General features: G+C 46.5%; 3 protein-coding genes across 3 annotated transcripts; all 3 read left to right on the top strand.

The window, feature by feature from the left end:
• The first annotated feature begins 1,136 nt into the window (after positions 1–1,136).
• Positions 1,137–2,349, top strand: izumo1 (izumo sperm-oocyte fusion 1). Its single transcript, XM_079222611.1, has 5 exons — positions 1,137–1,393; positions 1,487–1,561; positions 1,693–1,776; positions 1,894–1,914; positions 2,052–2,349. The coding sequence occupies exons 1-5, from the start codon at positions 1,183–1,185 to the stop codon at positions 2,339–2,341; spliced, it is 681 nt and encodes a 226-aa protein (XP_079078737.1). The 5' UTR covers positions 1,137–1,182; the 3' UTR covers positions 2,342–2,349.
• A 4,414-nt stretch (positions 2,350–6,763) lies between these two features.
• On the top strand, positions 6,764–9,709 carry dusp2 (dual specificity phosphatase 2; the record flags this gene model as incomplete). Its single annotated transcript, XM_079221652.1, has 4 exons — positions 6,764–7,151; positions 7,944–8,065; positions 8,184–8,403; positions 8,841–9,709. The coding sequence occupies 4 exons, from the start codon at positions 6,764–6,766 to the stop codon at positions 9,056–9,058; spliced, it is 948 nt and encodes a 315-aa protein (XP_079077778.1). The 3' UTR covers positions 9,059–9,709.
• Positions 9,710–15,747: 6,038 nt separating this feature from the next.
• Positions 15,748–17,307, top strand: adra2b (adrenoceptor alpha 2B; the record flags this gene model as incomplete). Its single annotated transcript, XM_079222156.1, has 1 exon — positions 15,748–17,307. One exon carries the CDS (start codon positions 15,748–15,750, stop codon positions 17,305–17,307), a length of 1,560 nt encoding a protein of 519 aa, XP_079078282.1.
• Positions 17,308–25,761: the final 8,454 nt, after the last annotated feature.

Genomic DNA, 25,761 nt, shown 5'->3' with positions numbered 1-25,761 from the left:
ATAATTATAGATAAAGTTACTCAATGACCTGAAGAAGCTGACCGTTGAAAAAAATCAGCTGGCACGAGACTCCTCGTCCCGAGCACACAGCCCTGTACTGCGACAGTATCATGTCACCTCGGCCACCACTGGGTGGCAGCAACGAGCTACAAACAGGAGGCAGACCACTGGAAACTCAGCTCTGGTGTGTCCTTGGTTACCTTCTTTCCATGTGGATATTGTCATAATTGTTGTTCCATTTGATATCTGTTGGCGAGTAACTTGTGTAGAGGGTAGAGTCATTTATCTAGTAGACCTATGTATATTTTTCTTTATTTAAATGGAGACATTCGTGGTGCTTGTGGCTCCAACTCCTGAATGAAGCTAACGATAAATTGGCTAGCTAACGCTAACGCAACTAGCAGTATTTTGTTTAGCAGTGACAGTATGCTAGTAGCACTCACAGTAAAGCAGAAGCAGGGACATTGTTTTTTATGCGGCTAACCTAATTACTGTAAACACAAGACAGTACATCAAGATAAGTAGAAGAGGAAACCACGGCTGGTTTCCAGCTGAGCAAAGTCAGGTCAGTTGGTTTTGGTAATTTCAATGTTGTTTCTTTAATCTTTAGGCCTCTAGGAGGAGGCCTGGATCAACATGTATTTTTCTTCATTGTTCTTAAGTTACATGGTTACAGCTCGTTAAATATATATAATTAAGCCTGTTAATCGAGTAGATGATGCACAGTATCATAATCGGCAATTGTTTTTATTTAAAATATGCATTTTCTATGATGAACTATTTCTAAAAACAATCAATTAATTGTTTGATTTTTTTCTTGCAAAATGACCATCATTTGCTAGTGTTTGGGTTTCTCCCTGTTAAACCGGACAGAACTGGTTTTCGGATGATGTCCCCTTGGGCTTTGGGAAATTCAATATTCGGAAATCAGAAACAGGTTTATTGATAAGACAAGGAATTTCTTTTGGTGCATTGCAATATTTGAAGAGAAAATATTGCAAAACAGAAGAAGCATGAATTAAGAAGAACAAATTACATTCAAATATGAACATTATTTTCTGAATTAACTGATTGATCTGCAGAATAACTGGCAGACTAATCAATAACAACTGTAAATGCTAGTTTCAGACAATGTTTGCCGACTCTGTTTCAGGATCCCAGGAGCCAAAGTGACTCGTCCCGATGGGCAGGAAGCTGCTGATGCTGCTGTCCCTGCTCTGCTGTGTCCCTGCAGCCAAAGCCTGTCTGCAGTGTGACCGCAAGATCCGGCAGCTGCACGAGGACTTCTCCCTGTCCGCTCCCACCGTGTCCGACCAGATCGAATTGAAAAAGATCCGCAGACACGCCTATGCGACCTACAAGGACACCAGCCGGAAGCGAGAGGGAGTCATTGGTGAGCTCGAGACCCGGTTTGGCACGAAAAACAATACGGCCTCTTGTTTTCATTTTGTTTTCCCCCAATTATTGTGTGTTTCCCACTGCTCAGATCGTACCACTCTGTACAGAATCAGAACTGAGTACCAGAGTGAGTTGGACCGCTTCTTGAAAATGCAGCACTCTGGTGAGAAACATAACGTGTTCCCTTGCATCATCACTGAATATATTGAGACATGACACGGTTATCAGAACAAACTCTCCATCCGCCGGATTTTAAGCCAAATCCTGCTCTTTTTTTGTTCGTTTTTTGTTCAGGTTCTTTCACACATGAGGCCATTCAGATCATGGAGAAGGGCAGGAAGATCTTAGAAAAACACTTGGACACGTTTATCCGTGACGGTAATTGGCATGAATACCAGCGAGTGGTCTGCACAGTGTGAGGCGGGGCACTTTGTGTCAATCCCCGTCGCGTAAAAGAGGCATTAGTTACAGATGACTTCTTATTCTCTCCCTTAGGATTGTGCCCCAACAAGTGTGGTAAGTCTGTTCCGTGTGATCCTTCCCTCTGTCGCTGTGTGAATCCTCGAAGAGGCACAATGTGTACCTGCAATGTATTCACTGCACGTGTGTGTGTTTGGTGTGTGTGTGTGTGTGTTTGGTGTGTGTGTGTGCAGGGCTTTTGAAGCGGCGAGTGATGAATTGCTTGTCCTGCCGTTACAAGGTGTTCTTCTGTCACACTCCCTTTGGCCGTGAGGACTGCGGTGGTATATTAATATTTACTGATATACTTATATATTTAATTGTTTGTGTGCGTGTTGCTTGTGAAGCTGGTGAACTGGGAGCGCACCATTCTTCAGACTACACGGATCGCGTGCTGTCACGAGTGTGTGAATGTGTCCCTAAGCCAGGCATGTGCGCGGCTAATGAAAACGATTATTCAAGTAATCTAGACGCAAATGAATGAAGCGTCTCTCTTCTTTTTCTTTCTCCAGAGCTCCCACTGCAGGCCGAGGAGGGAGGCCAGGCCGTGCTGAACTGTTTCTTCCCATGGCATCGTCTTCTGTTGGATAGGCCAGAGTACCACTACTCCTGGGCCCGCGGCGCACCAGGCACCAAACAGGTCTCAACCTCAGACGTGCGCTCAAAACGGAAACCGAAGTCATATCACAGCACTTTAAAACCACTTTGCATACTTCCCGTGATTCCCACGTGTTCGATTCTGTCCCTTATTTAGCTGCACGGTGTCATCGTGACTCTTGAAAAGCTCACCATCACGTCCTTTGTGTGTGTCTGTGTGTGTGCGCGCAGCTCAACGAGAGTGATTTCAAAGCCTTGGTGGTGACAGAAGACGCATCCGTGGTCCTAAATCAGATACGCCCGGACGAACAAGGGACGTACCGCTGCTCTCTGCAGGGCCACGATGGAACCGTCTTCTGCCGGGTCACTTTCCCTCTCGCTGGTAAGAGTAACGCCCTGAGGCGTGACATCACAGAAGAAGAAAAACTGTCAGATAATTGAACTCACACGGCGACACCGCATCTGAGTTAATTTGGCACTTTTTAACGGTTGCCACAAACACCCCAATAAACATGATGTCAACTCAGTAAATGAAACACTTGACGATCAAACGTCTCTGGTTCTTGGTTTTGTAATACAAGCGCTACTTAAATCATTCTCCTCGGGGCCATGGGGTTGTTAAAGGAGATCAATGAATGCATGTTCAAAAGGTAAACCAAAGACTTAGAATTAGTTCCTGCATATATATATATATATATATATATATATATATATATATATATATATATATGTGTGGGTGTTTGTGGTTTGCCTCTGTGAGGACGGATGTAGGGTGTGTCAAATTTCTTTAATAAGTGGGTTTTTTCTTTCCTCTCTATTATGTCGCTGTGTGGGCTTTCTTTTATTTTATGACGCTTATTCTTCCGTACATGTTACTTGTTGCTGCATGGCTTTTGATACAAAGATCACAGGGTTAAAATATGCTTTTTAAACTATTAACTTGGCCTGGCAACAACAACAACTCCATGAGCTCATCTCTCGCCGCTGTTTTCATTCCTTCCTTCACAGTCGCCCTTTCGCCTGACGAGACTCGCCCGCCCGTCATCGCTCCGCCCTCCCTGCCTCTTCAACTCACCGACATCCTGCTGGTGCCGGTCGTCGCCCTGGTTACGGCTTTGAGTCTGACGGCGAGCGTAGGCCTCATGGTCGTCCTGAGGTGAGAGAGAGCGAGAGACAGCGGGAAGAGGTGGATGTTAAAGAGGTGACGCGGAGCATGACAGTGGAAAGAAAAGATGAAGGAAGTGGTTGTGTAGTCGCACATAGAGGAGGGAATCATGATTTATGGGGTTTATATATATGTCAGATGAAGCTGCAATAAATGTATAAATACATTCATTGTTCACAATTGAGCCGATCACCTCATTGAGCTGTTTTCCCTGAAAATACCGTCACTTTTTCCAGGAAGTGACAGCACAAAAATCAACAGGTGATGGACGGGGTTTTCCTCTTATATGTTTGTGTTCAGCTGCGACTTAAAATGATAAATACTTTTTTTGTTTTGTATCTTCATAGAATGATGATGAGACAGAGGAGCAGCCGAGGAGGAGGAAGAGGAGGAGGAAGAGGAGGAGGAGGAGGAGGAGGAGGAGGCGGAGCCACACGAAACCCGGTGTGATGAAGAACACTGTACAGAGTCTAGGTCATGCACAGAAGTGAGAAAACACTTCTGATCAATACATATTGTTTGTCCTCAACAACCAACCGAGAGCCGTGCATGTGAATCAAACACCCAGATCTCACCAATAAAAGCGAAGGTTTGTGGTGTAATGGAAGCAGAGCGTACAGCACACACACACACACACACACACACACACACACAGACACACACACACACAGAAAATCCCCCAGAAAGCGCTCAACTTTCCGTAATGTTAAGCACCAGCGATCTGACCCCGTGGGTCACGTTCCCCTTGAGTGGAGTGTTGGCGTTGTCACGTGGGCGTTTATGAGAGGAATCAGGGATGAGGTCAATCTCTTGGATTACAGTGGAGGGTTTTCAGAGATTAATAGCCCCAGCCATCCAATTAATCCTGGATAATCTCCTAGTGGGAGGAGCGGGGGAGGGACGTGGACGGGTAAAAAGCTAGCAGACGTTCTCATGAGGGTTTCCGCTCATGTTTTATTCACCGGTGTGTTTCTTCATCACACTGCCGATAATGATCTCATCATCCTGAAGTCCCCACTTCTTCTACCTCTGCTTCCATTCGCCCTCTGTACACTTTGATGACGCGCAGCTGATTGGAAAAATGTCAAATAGTCGGCCTATATTCACACTGTCATGACCTCCACCCCCTTCCTCGTCGACACGCCTGTCACGTTGTCACCTCTTTCTCACCTTTCGGCATTACCCCCAAAAACGCTCTGATGCGCAGCGTAGGACAGATGAGGAAACACCCGCACCAAACTAAAACTAAAACTAGAGCGAGTGATCGATCGTTTAACGTACGAGTCACCGCTTCCTGGAACCAGGCTGCTAAGGCTTCATTAATCATTGATCAGGTACTTCAGGGCACGGGGAGGGGGGGGTCAGTTTGGGTCGTGAGCCTTGCATGCGTAACACAGCTTGCGAGGGGGCGTGTGTGTGTGTGTGTGTGTGTGTGTGAACGTCGAGACCTGCATGCATGACGACAGGATGCGTGTGCGGTGTCGTTTCCTGCCGGGCTGCCGAGACGGGGGCGAAGGTTGAGGGGGAGAAGTCTTCTAGCTCGACTCATCTCTTCACCGTGGGTTTATACACCGTGTGTGTGTGTGTGTGTGTGTGTGTGTGTGTGTGTGTGTGTGTGTGTGTGTGTGTGTGTGTGTGTGTGTGTGTGTAAACGGCGCCTCAGCAGTGGGAGAGCATGACAAAGTGGGAACGCTGCTGAGGGGCCGGCCGGCAGCGGCGAGGGAGGGGAAGTGGGAACAAGACGAAAGTGGAGTCAGAGGTTTGAGTGGGAGACGTACGTGGGAAGGAAGACTAATTTGAACAGTGGGGTCGTGAGGAAATGAAGGCAAAGACGTCAGATCACATGTAGATTTAAACTCTCCCGCACTGCACATGAAGTATTGTGTGTGTCTGCGGGTTCCAGGACAATGAGACGTCTACAATCTACTCCAATAGAAGCACTGGACTTGAATGTTACCGTGTCGATTTGAGACAATGGGTGGTGAAAATGACTCCAAGGAATAAGCACAAAAAAGGCTTTAACACTTCAAGTCTTTCAAGACTATTAAACACATCCGCTGTTATTGTTTATTAAGAGTTTAACACTCAGGAATGATATAGAAATCACTTGTGAAAAATGACTGTTGGAGCTGTATCAGTACCTTTAGAAAGAGAAACAGGTTTTCAGGGCTTTTTAAGGTCACAACATGGCAGCTGTAACTTCAATGAGGAAAACACCCTGCAAACCATCTCTGCGTTCATTATTGTTTTACAAACACCAATTGCGACGTGTAATCTTTACTCCTAAACATATTATATGTTTCTCTTGTTGTAAACAATCCCACTTTATTGTCCGGAAACTACGTCGATGAGCCACATTGTGGTGCACCAGGAGTACGCCGTGGTTTATGTTGAGTGTCCGCAGCTGAAAATAGTCCCAAACTAATGCACTGTTTGAGTAACGTTTGCTTAAAGACTACCTATCCTTGTATTTATTGTTGGTTCTGGTTCTTTCATAAGATTTGCTCACAATGACATAAACAGAGAGCATCAACAACCTTATTTTGAGTGTCGGAAATAAAAGTTTTTCTGTTACAATGATGGAAAAAAATAATAATAAATGACTTTGCATTGTGCAAAATGAAATGTGATCCATAACTAACACAGGCCTTAGCAGAAACAATCTGTGTATCTGCAGCACAGCGCACAGTGTGTTCTTTGAGGCAGAGATGTGATGATTTGGCAAAGTGACATAGGCGACAACGTCTCAAAGAAGAAGAAAGCTACAGATGCACACACGTCATCCAATCACATAAACACGGGGTAACCCCAAACCACCACGTGCGCAGGGGAGGAAAGTCAGACTTGACGTCAATGTCCATATGAGGAGTGACGTCCGGGCCATATATGGTTGTTCCGCTCGTGACGCTGTTCCTTCTGTGGAAAAAAAAAAAAGAGAAGAAGAAGGCGGGGCCGCCGTGACCACGCCCACTCTCACGGCTGTTATCAATGAACAAGTGGAACTTTTACTCTAAACAAGCAGGCTACAGTAGGTTAAAGTCATCTCCACGCGGAGCCTACTGTACTGGAAAAACCCACTTAACACTATATTTTTATTTTAGCTGTTTTTTTTTTATTATTTATTACTTTTAAGTATTTTCCGCCATGACTTCAAGCAGTGCGCCTTTGGAGATAGCCGGCAACGAGCTGGTCCACATCCTCCGGACTCCCCGAGACCAGTACGCCTCCGCCGGGCACGTGGTGCTGGACTGCAGACCCTTCCTCGATTTTACTTTCGCGCACATCCGCGAGTCTTATAACGTGAACTGGAACTCGGTGATGCGCCGCAGGTCCAAGGGCGCGGTGGCGGCCCTGGAGTGGCTCGTCCCGGACAAGGCCCTCCTGGCCCGGCTGCGGCGCGGAGACTTCTCCCCGGTGGTGGTGCTGGACGAGGGCAGCCGCTCCGTGGCCGAGCTGAAGGCGGAGAGCGTGGGCCAAATGCTGCTCAGCGCCCTGCAGAACGAGGTGCAGACGCAGACCTGCTTCCTTCAAGGTAACGAGACTTTTAGCTTAATTTTCATGGTTCTTACGCTCATGGAAAACCTGGAAAAGTCATAGAAATGTGTTATATTCATATGCTTATGTCGTTCATTTACGCTGAGTTTGAAATAATTAATGCTTTTAAAAGAAAGACGCTCAAAATATGAGCAGGCATCTACATAAATGTGTATTCTCTTAATCTTCTCTTATGCTTTGAAATTCTCATTGTTAGTTTAAATACTACATTTTCTCGTGTGTGTGTGTGTGTGTGTGTGTGTGTGTGTGTGTGTGTGTGTGTGTGTGTGTGTGTTTCATGCACATTTTGACCAATGGATTTCCATGACTTTTAACCAAATTTCCATGACTTTTAACCAAATTTCCATGACCAAACATTTTGTGAAATCTCGGTGTATACATAAAAAAAAAAGTGAGTAAATGTAGTATTTAAACTAACAATGAGAATTCCAAAGCATACAGTAAACCTTAAATGACACAAATGAATGAGACAATAGTTTGATTAAGAGAATAAACATTTATGTAGATGCCTGCTCACATTTTGAGCGTCTTTCTTTTTAAAGTATATTAATTATTTCAAACTCAGCGTAAATGAACGACATGAATATAGCATATTTCGATGACTTTTCTAGGTTTTCCATGACTGTAAGAACCATGTGTGTATGTATATATGTGTATGTATGTATATATATACACACACACACATATCAGTTATTGTTCATACAAATGCATTTTTAAGGAGGACTTTGGTGAAAGCTTTGGGCTCAGCTAACATGTGACCTCCTTTTAGGTGGCTTTGAGGGCTTTACCGAGGCCTATCCAGAGCTCTGTTACATCTCAGCCAGCAACCACCTCTCTGCAGTGGAGCCAGAGCCAGTGGTGACCGGTCGGATGACACCGGCATATGATCAGGTAAGCAATACACCAAAAGACAATACAGAATACAACAACAAAAAAGGCTCTTTATGTGATTACAAATATATATTGGCCAAACTGCATCGTGCTTATTCTTGCTGTGTGTAAATTCCAGGGTGGTCCCGTGGAGCTGCTGCCCTTCCTGTTTCTGGGCAGCGCCGTCCACTCCGCCCGCAGAGAGACCCTGGCAGCGGCGGGCATCACCGCCGTGCTCAACGTCTCCTCCACGTGCCCGAACTTTTACGAGGGAGACTTTCAGTACCTGCGGCTCACCGTGGAGGACAGCCTGGCTGCTGACATCCGAGCCTGCTTCTCCACGGCCATCGCCTTCATCGGTGAGTCTCTTCTCCCGACCCCGTGAGGTGAAAGGCCAGTGGGGGGGCGCCAGTGAACCCACAGCCAATTAGTCTAGTCTCAGCTAAGCTTTTTACACTCAATGAAATGTGAAATATCCAAAACATTTATTTCTAAGCAGCTTGTACAGCGTAATCCATTCTTCAGCCTGGACTTGTGTTCCAACAGTGTAATCTTCTGATTACAAAACAGATGGATTAAGCTGCTCGTTTTGACCTCTTTAACCTTGTAAAGTTTGCTTCATGAGAACTGACTTAACTAATGGCAATACATGCCTGCATTTTAATTGCTGGCTGGACTCAATTTTAAAACGTTCCATGCATTTCTGCTCTCAAAAGCCCACTCTGACGTCACAGAACGTGGCGTGTTAAACGGACCGTGCAGCGTGCTGATCTCTCTTTTCCGTCTCCGCCCACAGACTCGGTGAAGCAGAGCGGCGGTCGGGTGCTGGTGCACTGCCAGGCAGGTATCTCCCGCTCCGCCACCATCTGCCTGGCCTACCTCATGCACACGCAGCGCGTCAAGCTGGACGAGGCCTTCGACTTCGTGAAGCGCCGGCGGCAGGTCATCTCCCCCAACCTGGCCTTCATGGGCCAGCTGCTGCAGTTCGAGACCGACGTTCTCTGCCGGGGGTGAGGAACCCCCCCCCACGTTCACATGACCGTGCTCACGGATCCATCTTCCTGTCGGGACTCATTCAAACGGACGGTTTGCACTGTAGAAACTGGCACAATCAAATGTATTCTTCGTGAAAAAATACCGGCTATGTGCTGCTGGCATCGCATGACCGGTGGATCTGCTTCTGCTTTTCCCGGAGAAACGGACAAACAGTTGCTGATTTTTATACAATTTGTTCTCAATCCAGCAAGTTGGAGCAGCTATGAACTCCTTTCCCTGTCATTTTATATATCAGTGTGTGTCTCTTTGTCTGCCTTACGTGCCTGATCTTTCACAAGGGCTGTTCTAGATGTTTTTCTTTTTTTTTTAAATTCCCGAACCACTGTGACATGACGCAGAGGAGACACCACTGTGTTCTCCTCTTAAAGCAATACTGGTGGTATCTCACCCACTAATGGGTGCCGTGTCATTCTGTATCCTGAGATGGATCACACTCAAGCTGGAAAGTATTTTTTATTATGTAAATATATATTTTTTTAATGTATTTATTAATTCAACATCGGTTATGACATTGTGAGCATTATTACTGTCTGTTACTGCACTTTAAGGTTTGGCTGATTTCCTGCTGTGGTTTTGTTTTTTTTAACCACCAAAATAAAAACATGCTGGAAAACACACACGGGGTCTGTTTACTCTGTATAATGTGCTCGTTCCGTACGTGTTGTGCTACGCATTTCCCTTCTTTCATACACAGCCCACACGTAGTCCTCATTACAAATGATCAAGGTCACACACTGACCTTGCAGTGCACTGTTGCTGAACCGGAGGGTTTTTAAGTGCTGCGTTGCTGTGAGTGTTTTTAGGGAGATTATCCACAGAGAATGGGTTTCAGTGCTTTTGACCTCAACAACCAGCGGCATTACATTTCACATCCACTCGCTCGAGTTGCGATAACAACTTTGGGTAATGGTTACAAGGAGGGTTGTTTTTTGTTTTTTTTACTGAAGAAGAGAGCAGAAAGCCCTAAAGGTCGTTTTTGTAGTCGGGAAGTTTGGAAAGTCAAACAAAGAATACGACGCATTCTTGTCTCACGCGGTTTTACATTGACCAAACACTGCTTCCTCATATTTTCTTGTTGGTCCATGAACTAACACCAACATCAGAGACGGTTCACCAATCTCACGTCATTAATTTCCACTGGAGTCCCACCATTTTGTATGGTTGACTTATCTTTTATGATGAACAGTGTAAAAGCAGTGATGACACACCGCATTAGAGACCAGCTGCCACCACTATACCTCATCCCCGATGCTAATGGTGCCTCCCACGCTCCTGCCAGCTCAAACAATCCACTTCCTCTTATTTGCAAGTATCCATTGCCTAAAATGTACACAAGCATATCTGGTATTCACCCGACTTCTTCCTTCCATTACCCACAGCTTCCCAGTCGCACAGCAGAGAAATGCACCTTGGGGTTTCCATGTTTTGATGAAGGCCCAGAATATAAATCTTTCTCTCTATATATATATATATATATATAGAGAGAGAGAGAGAGAGAGAGAGAGAAACCTGTTCAATTATATAAAGGTTTTGGAGGGGGCTAAGATTCAGTGTATAGGAAAATACACCTACACCGTCTAGTCTGTGATATATCTACTGTACGTCACACTATGCAAACATTTCCACTATAAATATGTTTCGTATAGGGAAACCTTTCAGTACATTTTCATTTTCCATAAAAGTCATGAAATAAAAATGACAAGGAAAGGGAGAATATAATATTATAGGCCGGTTTTAGTGCATGTTATCAGACTGTACGTGTGGTGAAAAGTAACAAAATGTACATTTTTACAGTACAATTTTGAGATATTTGTACTTTACTTGTATGTATGATTCATTTTTATTAAAATACAATGAATGACAAATAGATGTACCAGAAGTGGTAAATTCCTCCAATATTTTCACAAAATAATAAAAGATTAGAAACACGTTTATAAAAAACTTCTAACACAGATTTATCTTGTGACCTTTGGAAAGGCTCAAACCCTCTGGTGGGAACCAGTGGACCGAAATGTATTTCCAGTACAGACTTTACACAATTAGCTCCACCCAACCAGCTCCAACAGTGAAATGCTACATTCATGCATCACAATTAACAATCTAATGAAGTCATATATCATCATATATGAGTTATTTTACTTTAACTCAGCTCATAATTCCTCTGTTTTTCCATATTACGTAGGTTTTTGACAGGAATACATACAGTTTTCTCGTTATTGTGTATTTTTACCGTGTATTTCTTACAACACTGCAGGTAGTTTCAATAAAAACGCTGCTACGATGTACTGGACCTTGGTTTTTAGTCAGACAGCGCTCTCTAGTGGCGGCTTTGGGGAACGACCAGAAACCGAGATGATTCCAAAGTATCCAGCAGAGGACGCCAGCAGACTGTTAACTGTGAGGGCCTTTTGTGACAGATAACACAGAGAAGCCACATCTCTCTCTCTCACACACACACACACACACACACACACACACACACACACACACACACACACACACACACACACACACACACATACATCATATCACTCTCTCATTTATTTATCACTGGAAGCAGACTCTTCCACCTCCTTTCATTTAAACGTCTCTCTCATCTCGTTTGTTGCATTAATTTCCTCTTCTGTCGGCCCGGCTGATGAAAACCGACTCGAACCGTTGGGTGTCAGAATCGATCACATTACATTAGGCTGTGTGTGTGTGTGTGTGTGTGTGTGTGTGTGTGTGTGTGTGTGTGTGTGTGTGTGTGTGTGTGTGTGTGTGTGTGTGCATGCATACATAGGGTGTTTGCTATTCACAGCTGAAGACTGTGTCACTCAAACACAAGAAATCCCAGTCGCAGAACACTGCCAACAGCTCAAATGAGCAATATGTGTGATATTGTTAGCAGGGGAATTACAATGTGGTGATATAACACACACACACACACACACACACACACACACACACACACACACACACACACACACGCGTGCTGGCCCTGCATGCACACACACAAGCGGCAGTTGTCATCATTGCAAACGCAGTCAGGAAGATGACAGTGTGACCATGTGGGAGAGATCGCTGTAATTGTTTGCCGGCTACACACACACACACACACACACACACACACACACACACACACACACACACACACACACACACGCACGCACGCACACACTTGCTGTACTATGCCTCTGAGGACCTTCACTGATATAATGCACTCCAATCAATCCAGTGGAAACATAAGATAAAATATATACAGACTTTTTATACTGTTACTTTGTGAAGGCCTCTCTAACCTTCAAATACTGGACCTGACAACTGACAAGAGAACATCACTGTTAGGTGGCGCCGCTCGCAACTGCAACTTGTGACAAACGGTTGCATGTTGGTATTAATTCTTTTATGAAGGCCCAAACAGGCTGTGAGCAGCTGCCTCTGTGTTCAACCCCAACCAAAACATCCCAGAACCCCAACCAGCAACTTCACTTTTCCTCAACTTTTATTCACATTTTAACCCCGAAATAAAATCTTTGCTGACCCGAATTTCCCCCAAACTCCCACAAAACAAGCACAGAAAACAAACAGGAGGCATAAGCCAATAACTCATAAATATATATTACTTGAACGCATCTAAATGGGGGCAGTTGTGTGCGATAATTGATTTGGACCTGGACCATAATGCATACGCTCCCACCACAGAGTGCTGACCAGCACTTACCCGCCTCCCGCTTGGGAAACTTTTGTTTTAAAGACAATTCATCTTCTCCTCTCTGCCACGTCAAAGCAGACCCGGTGTTAAATGCCCACTATAGCAGTACCGTGCGTGATCCATGCGCGTGTGCATACCACGTGTTCTCTCTTCTTACGCAACAAGCACTTCGGGAGAGCGGCGCGCGGGTCTCCATCACCTCAGCATCCGGGACACACCCCTCTCCCCCAGAATGCATTTAGCAGCGCGTCACTAAAGACACTTGATTGGAGTGCACTCTCCCGCTAAAAGCTTTATTCTCTATTTTCCCCCCTCGTTTTTTAATATATATTTAGAATGTGTACCGTGGAGCGGAACATTATTGGCTGCCGCTGCTTGGGGTCACGCAGATGTAATGCCACGGGGCGGCGCCTCTCATTAAAGCGGGGGCACAAAACATACAAGTAAACAGGACCACCCACCCACACGCCATTCATGAGAGTGTGTGCGTGCATGTGTAGGCTGGCGAGTGTGTGTGTGTTTGTGTTTGTTTTGTTGTGAGTTTGCAGCGCGGAGAGCCCACCCACCCGCCTTCAAACTGACTGCGCGCGGAGGTTCATGGCGCATGGAGGCAGCAGCGTGACGCAGGCTGCCACTTGGTAATTGAACAATCGAGCACTTGATCTCAGGTAGGCGACAATAATCATCGCAGCGGGATGTCTGTGCTCCTTTTTGGGGGGGCGGGGGGAGTTAAATGGAAGTCAAGTGATGATGCACATCAGTCTGAACATTGGATAAAGCCGTGGTTCAAAGTTCATGTTGTATTTTGTTGACACGTTTGAGTCAGTGGGTTTTAACCGAGGGGACTGTGGATATCTCTCTGCATCCCTTCAATAAATAAATAAACACTGTCATAAATAATCAATTGTTTGCTTGATATGTTTGTGGGGAATAAATGTTCCATAAAGCAGGTTATGAGTTTTTTGTTCATGTTTTGCAGTAAAATAAGATGTTTTTCGTTGTGTTGCACAATGACAATGAATGTTACCTTGAACCCTCTGTAAAAACCTTTGGCACACACACACACACACACACACACACACACACACACACACACACACACACACAAACACATATATATATAGATGAAGCTGCACAGTTGAAGTGGAGAGTTCTGGCTCAGAGGTTGAGACATCGGCCTTGGATTGATTGTACAATCCCCTCCACTTTGAGGACTACATGTGAATTGGGGGGCTAATAAATATCCTCATGCCATCACTACTGTTATCTATGACACGTTTTGTGTTTAAATAAGCAAATGAGGCATTATCTAATGCTAACTTATAGGAGGACTCAACAGACACAAAGATAAAAAGCAGTAAAAAAAAACACTTAAATGTGTATTTTGGATCTTTTCTGTCCAATAGTCTGGAAGCAAACATCACAACTCTGCAGAATGGGCACGAATACTGCACAGATTGGAACCCATTGATCAGCCAAGTGTGCTGTGCCCCATATCGAAGAGGACGATGATGATGATGATGATGATGATGATGATGGGGATGATGATGATGATGATGATGATGATGATGATGACCCAGTATTATACATGTGCAGTGGAGTCCCTGGGATGTTTCCTGCAAAGCAGATGGCATTGTCTCAGCACTCAGCTGACACCCGTGGAGTTAATTAATCGAACGTTGGGTATGCATTAATGTTAATGTTAGCAGTAAGGAGGGAGATATGGGGGAGGATACGGATCCCATGACGCCCACAGCTCCACGGTGACATCACCGGGTCTAAAAGAGAAGCGCAAGAGGCAGATGGGGAGGTCCCGTCCAGAGTGAAGGTGATGCTGCGCCTCTTAGAGGACGCCTGGGCTTGTGCGCCGACGGAGCAGCAGTTTTTTTGTTGGTATCTAACTTCTGAGTAGACCGGGAGACAGCTCCCGAGACGCGCGGACTGAAAGCTGCTCCCGCGAGGCTCGTGTCCACGCCGGAGGAAAAAACACAGCGCGTTTTGGACTCCCGTCTCCCCGCGCGCAGAGCCGGAGAGCTCGAGGTTTTTTTTAACTTCGGGCTTTCTGTTTTGGTGGACTGGGTCTGACCGCCCTTCGCAGGGTGTGTGTGTGGGGGGGGAGGGGGGGGGGGGGGGCGGACACCAGCGCCTGTTCATCAGTGAACCGCACAGAGACTTTATTTCACTTCATCCGAGCCGCCCCTGCGTTCGCTGTTCAGATGAGACTGTGGGTTAAGCGCGCGTCTCCAAACGCGGACGCACGGCGATCGCACGGGGGTCGAGATTATTTCCTCTCATCCGGTCTCTTGTATTCATTGTCGCTCCGCTGTACATGACCCAGACTTCCACCATTATGAACTGAGTCTCCCCACCTTTAGGACAGCAGTCTATCCACTGCGGAGGGAAGGAAAGAGGACCAAACTTCGTGCGCAAAAGAAGTTGTTTGTCTGGCTTTTTATTGTTTTTACTCCACAGCAGGCAGCGTCACACACAGACATACTTGTTTTTGGGTGGAGGGGCGTCTGTTCTACGAGGTGTCATTCTTTTTTAAATGGAAAAATAGTGATCCTTGTCTTGAGGCATCACCCAGGACTGCTTCATGGGCTTAAAATGGACTTGAAAGAGCTGCCGTGGAGGATGCAAGAGAGCTTCTGTTTGGAGACGACACAGGGACAAAACCAGAGCAACTGAGGTAAATACCACACTATACCTCATTATGAGCAATGATATTCATTAAAAAATGCAAATCATTTGTTTTATTGTGCACACTCTATGAGATTATCACATCCATGTGTGATAATCTCATGGATTGTGCACAATAAAACTAATCTCATGACACACTTATTATAATAAAAACAACAGGGGAAATACATTTTAATGCCACATTTTATTCAGACAGAACATGTGTGTTTGTCTTCATCCTGTAAAGACTCCTGGGAAAGCCTCTCCTCGCAGCATGGCCTCGGCTCTGGAGAGCAGCTGCTCCATGGAGCTGAGCGGCTGGAACAGCAGCAGCGCGAGCAGCGCCGGAGCCTCCGTGCCCTGCAACCAGAGCCTCCCGAAGCCCGCCCCGTACTCCCCGGAAGCCACGGCGGCCTTCGCCACCGCCATCACCCTGATGATCCTCTTCACCATCGTGGGCAACATCATGGTCATCATCGCGGTGCTGACCAGCCGGGCTCTCCGGGGCCCGCAGAACCTCTTCCTGGTGTCTCTGGCCGCCGCGGACATTCTGGTGGCCACACTCATCATCCCCTTCTCCCTGGCCAACGAGCTGCTGGGCTACTGGTACTTCAAATCCCGGTGGTGCGAGATCTACCTGGCGCTGGACGTGCTGTTCTGCACCTCCTCCATCGTGCACCTGTGCGCCATCTCGCTGGACCGCTACCTGTCCATCTCCCGGGTGACGTACGGGCGCCAGCGGACCCCCAAACGCATCAAGGGGGCCATCGTGGTGGTGTGGCTCATCGCGGCCATCATCTCCTTCCCGCCCTTGCTCTCGCTGAACAAAAGCGAGGCCATGGAGGAGGGCAGCAACAGGGGCCCCCTGTGCGCGCTGAACGAGGAGCGCTGGTACATCCTCTACTCCACCATCGGCTCCTTCTTCGCGCCGTGCCTCATCATGATCCTGGTCTACGTGAGGATCTACCAGATCGCCAAGCAGAGGACGCGCTGCCCGCCGGGAGAGCCGCGCAAGGACGGGGTGGGCAGCGCCACGCCGAGCCAGCCCCCGCGACGCGTGGAGGCCAACGGGAAGGACGACGAGGAGAGCACGCCCCCTTCATCCAACAAGACCTCCAACGCCAGACCCCCCAGCCTCGCCATCACCCCGTCCCCTCACATAGGAGACGCTCAGTCCACCCCGAGTGCCACCTCCAACAACCTGCTGCACCCTCCTTCTCTAGCCGTGAGCTCTGTCGCGACCTCCCTGGACGCCTCCCCCCGCGGGCCCCCCTCCTCCTCCAAGGCTAAGGAGAAGGGGAAGAAGGGGAAGAAGGGCAAGGAGTGGAAAAAGGCCGACAACAACAACGGCGACAGCTCGAGCACGGAGAGCGACATGGAGCACAGCAACGGGAGAGGAGGCCGAGGCAGCGGCAGCATGCCGGGGTCACCGGGAGGGGTCCACTCCCCGGCCTCGGTCAAGCGCTACCGGGACATGATCGCCACCTCGAAGGGGACTCGGCTGGTGCCCGGGAGGAAGTCCCACCCGGCGGACAGCAACCCCGGGGCGGCGAGGCGCAAAGCGATGGTGAACCGGGAGAAGCGGTTCACGTTCGTGCTGGCGGTGGTCATCGGCGTGTTCGTGGTGTGCTGGTTCCCGTTCTTCTTCTCCTACTCGCTGGGCGCGGTGTGCCCGGAGACGTGCGCCATCCCCAAGGCGCTCTTCACGTTTTTCTTCTGGATCGGCTACTGCAACTCGTGCCTCAACCCGGTGATCTACACCATCTTCAACAAAGACTTCAGAAAGGCCTTCAAAAAGATTCTGTGCAGCACCACCAAGGGGACTTTCTTTTAGCGCGCACGCGGACGCGCGTGGACACACAGAGGAACGAAATGCAATTTTTGAGGCATGTAAAAAATACATTATTTTTTTGCGGAAAACTCAAAGGGCTGTACTGAGAGACTCTTTTTTTTTTTTTTTTTTTTACAAGCCACAGTGTGTACGAAACAGGCAACTTTGACTGAAATGGCAGCTTGCAGCACACACACACACACACACACACACTCACACACACACTCACACACACACACACATACTTGTTTACAGGTTGTGCGGGGACAACATGACTTGGAGTCAGAGATTGCTCAGCACTTAACTCTTTTGATTGCATAGTTTGATCTCCAGATCACATTTGACCACAGATAATGCTGACTATGTGCAGAACGATGACAGAAACCCCCTGAGAATGAACTCCTGAACGAGAACACAGTTCAATGTATGATATATGAAGAGGGGTTTTTTCTTTTAGCTGTGGACCAATGCGGGAAGAAAACAAGTACAGAGAAGGAAAAGTGACCTTATTCATCAATACAAGAGCACAAAGTTAGCGGCGATTTCTCACGTCTGCACTCGCCGCGTGGCAAACATGTGTTCCCTCTATTTTTAACCAAACAAGGTTTCTTGACGATTAACAAATGTGACAGTGTAGGAAAAAGAAGAAAAAAAAAGTGAACAGCTGAACTCGTGGGACTTTCATGAGGAGGGCTGGCACACGTCAGCCTTTTGGCGGGCGTCAACTCAGGTTGTTTGTAATGACACTCTTAGCTTTTCGGCCTTTTAATGAAAGACACTACACCCGGACTATCACACACACACTGGACTGGACGGAACCTTTCTCTTGTTTCTTAAATGGACATTTAAGAGACATCCCAAGCTGTTTCTGAGCTTCTTGAAAGAGCTCCATGGTTAAATCCAACGGGAGATGCGTCCGCTGGAACAAAAAACAACTCTTCTTATTCCACATTGATTTCCGGAAACCTGATGAAGCAGGTGGACATTTACATTGCCTGTAAAGGACGGACGAACAATGCAATTACGGATGTGTAATGTTAGTCCTAATTACGCCTACACAGGGGTTACTGCGAAAGCCGCATGGCTGAGTCACTCTTCACCACCGCCTGCAGTGGGCCTCCACATGGCGCAGTGGGTTTATAGCTGAGGGGCGAGAGTATATGAATTGTACGTTTCTTCATTTTTTTTCTCGCCATGAGACCGAGGCTCTCTGCCGGTTTCCTCGCCCTAAGGAAAAAAATGAAGAAGAAGAAGAAAAATGTGTCTGTGAATGTGAACAGCACACAGGCTTATCGACTCAATGGGACAAGGGCTGTCAGCAGAGACACTTCAATTTACTAAATGTCTAATACTGCTGACCTGTATGAGTGGGTGTGTGTGCGTGTGTGTGTGTGTGGGCGTATGCGTGTGTGTGAGTGTGTTGACTTTGGTGTTTTCCTGTAGAGAGTGTCATTGCCTCCTCCGGCTGCTGTGTGTGCTACAGATACTGTAATATTGATATAAGAATATAAGAATGGAGTCATTTCCTGGTGCAGGCGTCACTTTGTGAATGTCTCTACTTGACGGACAGATGTCGCTGAACCGAGAGTCCGTTCAGCGACCGCCTCGCGGGACACCGGCCCGACTCAGTGACGCGGGGCTCCGTGTCCGCTTCGTGTCACTTTGTGTTTTTCGGGTGTGACCTGTGACCTGTGGCGGGAGGCAAAGATTGAAAACTCTGTATTATTTATTTCAAAAAGAGGTTTATTTTGTGTGTTTTCTGTCCGGTTACCTATTTATTGTTCAGTTACATTGTGCTTTTATTCTGAAAGTGAAGTAAAAACAGATATCAAAGAGCGAGAACACTGTACAGATGTTTGCACAACCCCTTGAATATAAGAACAAAATGGACTCCACGGAGCTCTTGCTTTGCAGAGGTTGAGCTGTATTTGAGCCGCATTTGTGTTGAACCCGCAGGAACGTGAATGTTTGAGTTATGTGCATAATGCAGAAACTACAATGCAACGATTTCTCTGTTTTGTTTCATCTAGTTGTAGCGCGGTTAAAAAAAAAAGAAGGAGAAAAAAGGGTTCAATCAGAGACACAAGCACATTCGTGGATGTACAATCTATATCGAGCACACCGCAGCAGGAAAAAGTCTCTCCTCGGCACTGTTGTGGAAACTTTTTCCTGGAGAAGTAATCGAACGGGAACAGTGCCAACAGCGGACCCGTAGCCAGTTTCAGTCGGATGATTTGCGGGACATCGAGGCTACGATCCATACCACCGCGCAGGAGATGCTCGGAGACTCAAATAACCCGGCTGAAACAAAATGGCTGAGAGCGAGAGCCCCGACTACAACTGGTTGTTTTCTCCCAACAGCTACAGCGACGCTACAGAGGCCATCGATTCACGGCCGTTTCCAATAAATCCGAGATGCAACGCTGCTCGACCCCCCCTGCCCCCCACGCCTCCCTTGCCATGGCTTTATGTGTTGAGACTGCTGCTTTGTTTATTATATTAAGAATGACTTATGGCTTACAGGCGGCAGACGCAGTAATCCGCCTCTCGGTCGCCGTCCTCTGAAACTGCCTGTGTTGTCTCTTCTCCTGCTGCGTTTGGACCACACTGCATGGTCCGAGCTTTACAGTGTCCCCTCCCCCCTCCCCCCCCCCCCTCTCCATTCTGACATCAAACCCTCTCCAGTTCAGACAAATAAAGCAACTTGAAAAAGCATGAGTCGTTTTCCCAGGCTTGTTTATTTCATGCGTGTTTCCACGCGGCACGACATCGAGACCGTGGAGGAGAATTAACAAACAAGTAGGTGTCACGAGAGTCTTCACGGACACAAGGCAATCCCCAGCCAGCGAACGGCAACGCGACTTCACGGGAAAATAGCCCGCGACATCGGGCGCTGATGGCAGTTCAAGATGTCGTTGGAAAATGTCCGACCACAGTGGGACACATGAGAAGTAGGCTAGCGGCAGCGATGTCGCCGGCTGCCAACAAACACAAGAGGAAGTCCATGAGGGGTTGGAGCATGTTGCCAAATATCACATATGCACACACACACACACAAACACACACACACACACACACGTTGACTATCTCCTTCTGCACCAAGTGTCATACTGTATTCAAGTCATGAAACAGACTCAATCCACACACACACATACACATAGTGACAGCTTGTTATATTTGAGGTCAGCAGGCCTATGGTGAATTGTAATTGATTTATGTTGATGGTTAGGCTACTCTAGGGGTTTTTAAGCACTGAATCTAGCTCCCTCCCTCCCCACACACACACACACACACACACACACACACACACACACACGCAAAGTGATGCCCCACCTTCCCTGCGGTTTCATTACCATTTCCATAAGTGGGTGGTTCAAGGTGCGCGAGGAGGCAAATAGATAACTCATCATGGCCAAGGCGATGTGTGTGTGTGTGTGTGTGTGTGTGTGTGTGTGTGTGTGTGTGTGCTCACAGCCCAGAGGCCCCACGCGCTGCTCCTTCTCCACAGCCTCAGCTGGAATACAAAGCAGGCCGGACCGGTGGCACTGGACCCTCCGGAGAGTCGGCACGAGGCGCAACATAAACTCATTAGGCTTTTATTTCCATGCGGTACAGTAGCCTCTGGGAAGAAACCGCACACACACGGCTCCGACGCAAAAGAATGGGTACACACACACACACACACACACACGCAGAACAACAAACAAGACGCACAGTAGAGCTCTGTTTTGGAATGTTTGATGGATGTGGCATTCTGCAGTATGAATATGGATGTGTTTGGAGGGCGTTCCAGCGTGGAGCGCTTCCCAATTTCCAATCTCCTGGTTACGTTTTGACGGCGGATAGATTTCTTCTCTCTGTAATTTGGCTGTTGAATAACGCCCAAGAGGCAGGATGAGAAACGAGAGAGCGGCGCGCATAAAGGTGGAGGCATTATAAAATGCACTTTGCGCTGTGCGCGATAAAAACACCATTTTGGGGTGTGTGTGTGTGTGTGTGTGTGGAAAAAGGGGGGCGATTATGATTAGAATCGCTTTAGGAGTGGTACTAGTGTGTGTGTGTGTGTGTGTGTGTGTGTGTGTGTGTGTGTGTGTGTGTGTGTGTGTGTTTAAAGAGTTGTGGGTTAAGTTATTAACCCACAACCCCCCCCCCCCCGTAGCTGTTACCCTGCATGGCAAGTATAATAATAATAATAATTTGCACAGGTGTGTAAACTACAGTAAATCATACATATTTAACCTTCCTGCCTGCATCATTGCTGCCTGTTTAAATATAATTTCATATTCATATTATTCATAACGTTGTTTAGCCTTTGAATGTTTTTCTTTTCTGACTAACAGTGTGTGTGTGTGTGTGTGTGTGGGGGGGGGGATTCCTTCCGGCTTTAGCTGATAACATACCAGGTCATCATTTCAATGCCAAAAGAAGTTTGTTTTAATGTAATGGAGCCCCTGCAGGGATGACTAGTTGTATTGAATTGAACTGCCAGAGTTACAATATCGCAAATTTCTCCAAACATGAACTTTGCATCAAATGAAATCAAAGGTGTAAAGTATGTCAGGCTCCACACATGACCGTTTGTATGCCTGAGAGAGAGCATTGCTACCATGAGAGTCCTCACTTGTGTGGGTTTGACCAAACCGGATTACAAAAGAAAACACAAAATAAAAGTAATTGAGGAAGAAAAGACGTGTCAAAATAAAAGCCAGTCCGTTCATCTTCCGCAGCTGGAAGTGTGGTGTGACGTTCAGACACATTTTCTTGCGTTGCCTTGCCACTGAATTGGGAATGAAGCTCATTTCTGCTTTCCCTATGGACACAATTACTTTCATGTTTTTCCATAAGACATAAACACTGATGCGTTATTGTGCCTCCTGGTGTTGGTAAGGGACAAGAATGGCGAGGCCAAATTGTCACATTATTATCATGGGGAGCATCAGGCCCAGCTGTAATAACTCCATTAGTGTTTCTTCGGAAAAAGAAGCAAAAGCTTAGCCAGAACTCTGGCGGGAATCCAAATCAGAGCTGAATCATCTGATTGAAGTGTGCTCATGCTGGCTGAGAAACGGCCATAAAACTCACAGCTGATGCGCTGACGGATCGACACCCAACCGAGGAGATTATGTGAAGTATTGTAAGACTCACAAGCAAGGTCGCCCAATTTGAAAAGAGTGGGGGGGGGGATGTGTCTTTATTTAGCCCGGCCATCATGGAAAGGTCCTAAAGTTCATTTTGACACACATACATGCACGCACATACTCTTCGTACACTCACTGAGGCAAGGCAAACACAAACAAATAACAAAGTCAGAGCACACACACACACACACACACATAACAAAGTCAGAGCACACACACACACACACACAACAAAGTCAGAGCACACACACACACACACATACAAACTCAAAATAGAGAAACATATGACTAACACTCAACTGCACAAACAGATTATGCTTATGAAAGTCAGCACACACACACATACCATACGCGGCCACACATGCTGTCACATGGGCACACGCACACACACACACACACACACACACACACACACACACACACACACACACACACACAACAAACAAGATTAAAAAGCATTTGCTTTATAATTAATTTATTGATCCACAGTAATCAGTGTAACATCAATAAAAAAATGTTATACACAATGTTGTGTGTGTGTGTGTGTGTGTGTGTGTGTGTGTGTGTGTGTGTGTGTGTGTGTGTGTGTGTGTGTGTGTGTGTGTGATTGACTGAAAGAGAGAAGATAACAAGTTTATGAGACATGCAAAAGGAAGGATGTTTGTTGACATAGAGTTATTACGTGTGTGTGTGTGTGTGTGTGTGTGTGTGTGTGTGTCATTTTTGGCGCACAAAGGCAAACAGGATGTGCCGGTGGATGTGGAAGTGTCGTGTCCTTTCTGAGGAGGCTGACTGCTGGACAGCAGAGGAGGAGCTGAGGCTCGGGCCGTGGCAGTTAGGCGACACCTGGGCGCCGCTTGACTTCCCACCTGATCCATCCTCTTTATATTGTGTTTCACATTCTATGTCCTTTTACTACACGGCATCTATTGCAGGTCAGTCCGTCCTGGTGGGAGAGGAAGCCCTCCTCAGTGGCTCTTCCTGTGGTTTCTTCCATTTCTTCCCCCCAGTCAAACATTTCATTGGAAGGAGTTTTATCCCCTTTTTTTCCCGAGCAGTTGGGGGTCAAAAGGGACAGAGGCAGCGATTTGTAATATAGGGCTGTATAAAGAATATTGCCGTGACTTGACTGACAATTTCCATTACAAATGTCATTCAATGTAATGGGCCCTTTTACTCCCCACATCTTTTGATGTCTATCATTTTTTGCTCATGTGAAACGTCTGGGACTCCTTCCACTGATTCAGCGAAGTGCGGGAAAGTGTCGTTTACATAGAAAGTGTAGTTTTGAAATCACACGCCATGGATGTTTGCCACTTTATTCACGCACCAAAAAAAGCAACTGGAACCAAAACGCGCACACATAATTTATGAAGTGACAAGAGATCTCCACGTGTACTTTATCCAACAAAGTTCTTTCGCACCGACCGAATGGAAACTACACTTTGACTTGGACTCTGTTTGATTAAATCAACTGACTCATTTATAATCATGAGCATAGGAAACCCGCTTCTTCTCTTTCTTGGTAAGAGTCAGATGAGAAGATACTAGCTAGCAAGGCTCTGTCCGAAACGAAAGTCGCGGTTTTTAAGAAAAAAGATAAGAAACATGCACTTTATTAGTCCCCTTGGGGAAATTCTTCTCTGCATTTGACCCATCCCTGGTTAGGGAGCAGTGGGCAGCCCTTTGAGGCGCCCGGGGAGCAGGTGGGGGTTCGGTGTCTTGCTCAGGGACACTTCGACATGTGAGCTATGGGGGGACTGGGGATCGAACCGGGTACCTTGCGGTTTCGGGACGACCACTCATCCCCCTGAGTGTCATGTGTTCCTGGTTGGAATTGATGACTTCCAGGAGTTTTCGTTGTTTTTTGTGTGCACAGGATGAAGCAAACACAATATAATGTGTTAATTGTTTTTAAAGGCAGATTATTTTACTTTTTGGACGGAGCCATAGCTTTGCCCCCTTTTATCTCCTGTCTTTGCACTGAGCTAAGCTAAGCTAAGCTAAGCGTGTCTCGTGGCTTCCGGCTTCGTATTTATCCCACAATGACGTCATAGGGTCGGCCCTCTCATCTAACTCTTGGCGAGGAACGGCATAAGCGTGCACTTAAAGAAGGAGATTCATTCAAGACGAGTTAGATTGCGTTAGAAATACAGACTGCCTTGAATAAGCAACTTGTTTGAAATACAGTAACAGCTGATTTTGTATTTCTGCTCCCATCGTTACACAAGAAGACGTTTGACTGCATAAACGAGGCCGCGCTGACCTTTGTTTTCTGGCATCATCCCACAGCGCTGCCCCCTTGCTTTGAAGTCGTAACAGTGACTGATTTCAGCGGTCGGCTTCTCATCATCAGTGTGGATGAAGTGCTCCATGTGACTAACAGGAGGAGAGCATCCAGCATAGCAAAGAGAAAGAGGCCTTTATTTCTTATCACAATCTCAACATTCAATCCTTGTTTCTTGTTTTTTTTTATATTCTCACTTAGGGTTTGAAAGCTTTTGACTGTAGTTTAAAAAAAATATGAATATGTTTTTTACTGTCCACTTTGAAAACCAAGAAAGAGGCCACCAGACAAAGAACTCGGCACACAACGTGGATTATCTATTTCTACCTCTTTCATATGATTCAAATATCTGCAGTGTTGTCTTCTCTGCTCATATAACACTACCAGCACATATATTGCTGTATGTTTTTCCGTATGCAGACAGTACTCCTCGTTATCATATTATTGCATTTTCAATTATTCTACATTGCCTGAAAAGGGTCGTGGCAGAGAGGGATCTCAAAGAAGATTCCTCCTGCGGGCATACAGAGCAGCCTTCTGCATTAATGCTTGAATATTTCTGATATCCATCACTCCGCAACATTACAGTAGATATCTGTAAGTCCGTCTCGGAGGGAGGAAACCCCTGTTTCCTCTCTAATATGCTGTCAGACGTCTGAGAAAAGTCATCTGAGATGCTTAAGATAAATGTTTCCTGTAAGCCTCCCTGTGCCAAGTATAGATATCGCTCTGTGCACCATATTTCAGAAAAGGCTATGCACTCCAATGTTGAAGTGCACATATACAGTGTTCCCATGTCAGTCATTTCATAATGTTGAATGTCAAATGTCACAGCCATTTTGCGAGATGACGATGAGATTTTTTCTGAAAACGCACTGCAGAGAGCAGAGACGTCACAGATCCCTGCAGTCCAGAGAGGATTATGCTACAAGAAATAATTTTTAGCAACATTAAAGCTTGAAACCAGTACACACAAGGGACAATAAATTATATTCATCCACGCCCCTCTAATTCTCCCCTTTTATAATGTAT

Source organism: Taurulus bubalis (assembly GCF_910589615.1).
Source record: "Taurulus bubalis genome assembly, chromosome: 8".
Taxonomy (NCBI): domain Eukaryota; kingdom Metazoa; phylum Chordata; class Actinopteri; order Perciformes; family Cottidae; genus Taurulus; species Taurulus bubalis.
Note: the sequence above shows the minus strand (reverse complement) of the source record. Positions and strands in the feature narration are given on the sequence as shown.